General features: G+C 48.0%; 1 protein-coding gene across 1 annotated transcript; it reads left to right on the top strand.

Annotated features, from left to right (window-relative positions):
• The first annotated feature begins 900 nt into the window (after nt 1-900).
• RBIS (ribosomal biogenesis factor) lies at nt 901-6,250 on the top strand. Its single transcript, XM_059836135.1, has 3 exons — nt 901-1,020; nt 4,694-4,810; nt 6,172-6,250. Exons 1-3 carry the CDS (start codon nt 901-903, stop codon nt 6,238-6,240), a joined length of 306 nt encoding a protein of 101 aa, XP_059692118.1. The 3' UTR covers nt 6,241-6,250.
• Nucleotides 6,251-6,582: the final 332 nt, after the last annotated feature.

Here is a 6,582-nt window from a genome sequence, read left to right on the forward strand (position 1 = left end):
GGCCGCGCCGTCACCGCCGCCCGCTTTGAAGGCGACGGGCGGCGACGCCCCGATGCTCGGGCGCCGATAAGGAGCCTGCAGCGCTCCGCGCCCGCGCAGCCCGGCCCCGGCCCCCCGGCCCATCCGCGCCGGTTCTCGCTACCAGCTCTCCGCCGCCCTGCCTCCCCGCAGCGCAGCGCCGTCGGGGCGGCCCGCGGGCAGCGGCCGGCTGGCAGCTGCCGTGCCACCCCGCAAGGGACCGCTCCAACAGAGCAAGGCTGCTACCCCTCCGTCAGCCACCTTCCCGCGAGTGCCGTGAGTCGTGCGGCAAGGAAAGACGGGGAAATAAGTGTCTCTTCCTGGGGTTACTCCCCCCCCCCCCCCCCCCCGAAAGCAAAGCGAAGTGAGCATCGCTGCCCGGCCCCGCTGCGTCCCGCGGCGGGCCCCTGCGTTTCCCTCTCTCCTTGGCGCGAGGGGGCTGAAGGCAGTTCCCTTTGGAACTGGCCGTAGAGAGGTTCACCTTCTACAGGCGGGGCCCATAAGCCAGAAGGGTTTTCCAAGACCTACTCCATTATTTATTTTTTTTTAAACCCTGTGTTTCAGCGACTGTCCGGCACGTGCTTTAGCACCGTGGCGTTTAGCTCGGCGGCCAGCAGTGGCACGCGCAGAAAGCACAGCCTCCCCGCGCTGGAAGCTGGCTGCCGAGAGCGGGAGCACGCGCGGCAGGCGGGGAGCACGCGCTGGGACGGGGACGTTGCCCCGCCGCTCCCCGCCGCGCGGCCGGGACAGAGGCGGGCGGAGGGGGGCGCAGCGCCCCCTGCCGCCCCCGCCGCCCAATGACAGTGCTGGGGGGGGCTTGGAGGCTTCCCCGGCGCGCGGGTGTGACGTCAGTCGGCCGACCGTCGGCGCGGTGCCGCCGCCATGGGGAAGAGCCGGTCGCGGGCGGCGAAGGCGGCGAGCGTCTTCCGCATCGCCCGCAGCGGCGCCGTCAAGGCCAAGGCGAAGGGCAAGGCGCGGCCCGTCACCTCCGGGCTGAAGCAGGTGAGTGGCGCGGGGGGGCCGCCGGGCGGGAGGAGGCGGCTTGCCCGCGAGCGGCGTGGGTAGCTTCCCGCCGGAGGGCCTTAGTCCTGCCGCGTCGCCCGTAGGCCCCACGCGGGGCCTCGGCCGGGGGGACCCGGCCGCTTCTGCGGGGTTGGCTGCGGGCCGGGCTGGTGCGGCCTTTCCTCCTCTTAGGCCTTTTCTGCGGGGCGGAGGAAGCGCTCGTGACTGATGGAACAGACCTGTTTTAGGGACGGTGTTCTGCTGGGTACAAAATTGCGAAGTACGCAATTTCCACCTTTAAATTTGGTTTATATGTTGATGTCATTATCTTCAAAAAGAGCAGCACAAAACGTTTATTTGACTAATCTCCTGCAAGCATCTGCCACGTAAGACTTCAGGCTCTTCTGCTTGAGGGGGTTCATTCAGAAGGTATCTGATGGCGTCTCAGCATCTCCTGGGGTACGTGGTGCTGAAGACATCAGTTGTTTAACGAGCTTACGTTTACTAGGCAACGCTTGCAGTGTCACCGATGGTGTAATTCAGGGTATGGTTTAACAAAATGGCCTGCTCCAAACCATCAGGCACAGATACTGCAAGGGGAAGTCCTGCTCCTTTCCGTCAGGTTCCCGACCCCAGCCCCCCTTACCAGGCTCCGGGCTCTGTTCCCACAGCTCGCCTTGATGCTGGCTCGAGAACTCATCGCATACTAGGTGATGCAACTCGCTAAATCAGCAGCAAAAGCAATTAAAAATGCATTTTGCATTTTTCTCTGCTGGGTCGATGAGTTGAACAAACTTAATTATGAATGAGTGCAAAGAGAAACATTCGGGGGGGGGAAGAACCAGAAAGGATGGAGCCTTTTTTGATCCAGAAGCTAGCTGTTTGTCTCAGCTGTCAAGTAAAACCCTGTCAGTGAGATGCAGCGAACAGATCTAAGAGCACACACTGCCCTATGTGTTACTCTTAATTCCTCTTTCCCCCCTTCTGTCCCCTTAGATAGGCTGGGATGCTCCACAGACCCTTCTGTGAGCTGTTTTAACACACCAAAGCAATGGAAAAGTGAGCAAGCAAAAATAATATTCTGCCATTTTCATGTCCAGAGAGCACCACAGCCCAGAGGAGGGAGAGAGAGGGTCGTGTGGCTGGGAGCGATGCAGGGGAAGGGGATGGGGAGGATCTAAGGAAGAGTTTTCCTCCTGGTGGCAGCAAGTCATTATATGGTATCTTCTTCACAAACCCTGCCTCCAGCCTGAGCTGCGTGATCTGCTGAGAGTTCAGCTGGTCCCTCTAGAAGGGCATCTGATAATAAAAGCAGAAAGTTAGTGGCTTATTGTTCCCATTAGATTTAGTTGCAGTCTGCTGGGCAAACAGAGTTAAATAGCAGCTCTAAAAAAAGGCCCTTTCAGATTTTCTCCTGGAAGCTAAAGCCACTTGACAAGTTAATCTGGTAGACAGATAGGAGCATAACAAACTTTGGAAATAAACAAGGAGCCCCAAAACTATTTCATATTGCTGGTGTCACATCTCCACTTAGTCTAGAGGGTTCTGTGTAATAAAGGGAGAAGCAGGTTTAAAAACATGTTCATGAAAAGTCAGTAGCTTATTAGGGGTAAAATTTTATTCTGTGTGTTTGAAATTGTATTCTTTAATTCATTAAGCCTTTGGGGATTTGCTTATCATTAAGCAGTATAGGAGAATGCTCGGAAAAAGTTGTTAGAATAGGTTTACTCTTTAATAGATAAAAGCCCATTATAACTTTTCAAACAACTTTTGATATAGATACACATGCTGGCTACAGAGCCTCTTTCTACGGAGGAGCCCTGCCAAAGTATCTGAGGATATTGGCTATTAGTAACTGCATCCTTTCAGCACCCCTGTGAAGCTGGAAAATGGTAACAAGCCCTGATGGGAAACCTAAGCTCTTTGTAAATTGCATTGCCCACAGTCCCATCCACGGTGATTTAACCTAGGAGCCGAGTCTGTATTTCTCAAGTCACTATCCAGGTTATTATGAATTAAACCGCTAATCTGATGTCCTGGTTTCAGCTGGGATAGAGTTAATTTTCTTCCTAGTAGCTGGTGTAGTACTGTGTTTTGGATTTAGGATAAGAATAATGTTGATAACATGCTGATGTTTTAGTTGTTGCTGAGCAGTGCTTACTTTAAGTCAAGGCCTTTTCAGCTTCTCGTACTGCCCTGCCAGGTGCACAAGAAGCTGGGAGGGGGCACAGCCAGGACAGCTGACCCAAACTGGCCAAAGGGATATTCCATACCGTATGATGTCATGCTGAACAAAACAAAAACAACTGGGGGGTAGTTGGCTGGGGGGGGTGTGCAGCTGCTGCTTGGGAACTGGCGAGGCATCGGTCAGCGGGTGGTGAGAAATTGCATTGTGCGTCACTTGTTCTGTATATTCTTTTATCATTATTATTTTCTCTCTTTTCTCTCCTATTGTTTTTATCTCAACCCATGAGTTTTACCTTTTCGCCAACTGTCTCCCCCATCCCAATGGGGGGAGTGAGCGAGTGGCTGTGTAGTGCTTAGTTGCTGCCTGGGGTTAAACCACAACATCTGAATAGGTTTGTCTTCTCAGCTTCTTGCCACTGCTTTCTTACTACTGGTTCTCTTGGTCACGCACTTAGAATAAACGGAATTACTGTTAATATACACATGGTCTGAAATTATGGAAGCTTTGAAAGCAAAACGAATACATGTTAACACTTCACGGTTTGCTTCTGCCTATGTAAATTGCTGAGAGGTGAGTTACAGGGGTAGCCTTTGGAACAGCAGTAGGTATCCTGAAATTTGGGGTTGCCTGAAGAAGTATGAGCATGCTTCTGGAACATTTGCAATGTAACAGGCTCCTGTTCCAAACTTAGTGCTGCAGGAGCAACAGGTGCTAGGGCTGAGATCAGCTGAATTTTCATCTGCTGCAGTCATGAAACAGTTGATGGCCCCATGCATCCACCCTGCTCCTCTACAACAGATTATTGTCCCGAGAGCACAGCATATGTCCATATCTTAGCTCTTCCCTTTTGAAAGCAGGCATCTTTGCTGAAATAACTTATGAAGGCAGACTTGGGCTAGTAAGTGAGGGTGAGGTCTCCAGGGACCAGATACACATCGTGGTCTGCTACAGCCATAGAACTTTCTTTAAATACCATAGCAAAATCTGATAGATGTTGTTGGCCAGACCTACAGTATGAACAAGTAGGAATGCAAGGTGTGATACTGAAAGGCAAGCTACTGGCAGAAATTCAAAATGGTAAGATCATTTACAAATGAAGGAAGGAGCCCTTCCTGGAATTCCACTCCAGCTAAGAGGAGCTGAGGGTGGCATAGCAGGGCCTATCTGCAGCCTGGCTTTTGCTTTCTCTGTGTTCTGTTTCTGGATCGCTATGGCCTCCCTTTCCAATAGAACAAGTTTAACTGCTTTCATAATTTTCAATTTATTAGAACATTAGTAGTACATGACTAGAAGTAGTACATGACTAGATGATATAATTAAGTAACAGATTAACTCAAGTTTAAAAACATACCTACTAAAAAGCAATTTTGGAAGATATGCATGTAACACTGGCCGTATAATAGTTGTATAAAAATGGTGCAATTTCACATGCCAATGGAATTTCAGTTAAAAATACCACTGTGTGTTATCTTTCTTCCCTCCCAGATAAACATTAAAAATGCCGAGAAAGTTAGCACAATAAATAAAGCATTTGCTGAAGTTCAGAAAGAAGTACAGCAGCTATCAAAAGGCACTGCAGCAGAACCTCAGAAGAGTCATCAGGTAATTTCCCTTTGTAAAAATCGGAGGAGGGAAATGAAAGGAAAAGGCATGTTCAAAGCATTATATTCTGGCTCTAAGACTGCAGACAATTCATGCAGTTGCTTTAGAGTTATAAACATAGCTTTATTAATTTCAGTTGCATGGTAATGTTGAAATCTGGTTAGCATATTCAAGTGCTTTATAACTAGTAAAGTCAAGAGAGAAGAGGGTGGGCAGCCAAGCCGGAGCATGCTTCCAAAACATATTTTTAAATTATGTTCTAGCTGATTTTTAATTGTTTTTTTTTAAATGTTAATTCCAGCTCCAGCCTCTTGATTTGAGACTTATGTCTCAACATGAATAGACACAGAGTAAGGATGAAGCTTGCTGTTCCCTCCCTGAAGCACCTCATAGTGCTTTGAACCAAAGAGCTCTGCCTCTTTCTGTTCTCTGTTCCTAAGCCTTCATATTCCCTCATCAGAAGTACCAACACCTGAAACCGCAATTTCTGTACTAGAGCTCTTGGCTGTAGCACTTAGGGTTCAAGATGGTGTTTCACTTGCCTTCCTTTGTCTACTCTATTAAACAGGGCTACACGCAGTCTTGAGTAAGAAATAATTCACAAGCTCCTCTGTATAAACTCTTTATGCTGACTCTTCCTGATGTACTGGGCATGGTTTGGGGGAGAGAGAAAGCAGTGGTCCAGGGCAAAGTACAGACGCATCCATCCTGGCTGTTGGGGGAAGTAAAGGAAGTTGGGAGAAGTGGACATGAGTTGCATTTTATTTACTGTGCCTGGGGTGATCAAGTTTCTATACGGCTGGGAGCGACACAACAAGCATCAAATACCTTAAGGAGAGGCTGAGGGAAAAATGAAACGTAGGTGACAGTGCCACCAGCACAGGATGAGGCCAAGCAAGGGTTTCAAGGCAGTCAGTGCCAGCGGCCCTATCCCTGCTGGTTTGCTATTGCACGCAGCCAGGAATTTGGACTATACCACTGCTCACATGCTGGTAGGGCTGTACATGACGTAATGTTGAATTTAGTAATAGTATTTTCTCCAAAGCTGCAAAATTATGTTGTCAAGAGCATTTCCTGAACTAAAAGCTGAGCCTACTTCCATTTGGCCGTGTATGTTTGGCCACGTATGGCATGATGCTTTCTCCTGCAGCATAAAGTATTGGCTGCTTATCTGTCAAGTTTAGTGAATCCTCTGATCCCCCAAGTTATTGAATTATGACTGCAAAATTAGCCTAAATTAAGTATATAAAGACAAACTAGTCTTCTAGACAAGAGGTATTTATTAGTTTGGTTTTTTTTTTTTTTCAAGCAGAGTAAAAAGATACTGTTTTCTACTTTGAACTGTAACTCATTTTTTTCAGGTTTCCACACATCTGGAAGAGGAACAAGCAAACGTGGATGCTACCACAAGCCTATTATCTCAGTTGTAATGCATAATGGACAATGAAGAGATTGCAAGAAATGAAGCTCAAAAATACCGGTGGCTTTGTTTGTACAATTTTATTAAAAAATCTTGTTAATATACAAGTATTGGCACACTTTAATACAAACTACAAACAGACCTTTCCTATCATCTAGGAAAGTGGAATGTCAGAAGTCAGTGTGAGAAACTTAAAGTGCTAAAACAGAAGGCACTTCACAAAATTGGTTCACTGAAACAATTTAGCATAACTCAAGTTGATATCCTTCACTTTTCAGCTTGGCAGTGAAAGCTTCAAAATTGATTGAAAGGTTAAAAAAAAATAGAAAGCTTCTTGGCAGTAAAGCTTCAA

The sequence above is a fragment of the Gavia stellata genome, chromosome 3, assembly GCF_030936135.1.
Source record: "Gavia stellata isolate bGavSte3 chromosome 3, bGavSte3.hap2, whole genome shotgun sequence".
NCBI classification, from domain to species: Eukaryota; Metazoa; Chordata; class Aves; order Gaviiformes; family Gaviidae; genus Gavia; species Gavia stellata.

Coding starts and splice junctions, on each gene's coding strand:
- RBIS (XM_059836135.1), top strand. CDS start 901: ATGGGGAAGAGCCGGTCGCGGGCGGCGAAGGCGGCGAGCGTCTTCCGC. Junction 1,021..4,693: donor TCACCTCCGGGCTGAAGCAG/GTGAGTGGCGCG, acceptor CTTCCCTCCCAG/ATAAACATTAAAAATGCCGA. Junction 4,811..6,171: donor AACCTCAGAAGAGTCATCAG/GTAATTTCCCTT, acceptor CATTTTTTTCAG/GTTTCCACACATCTGGAAGA.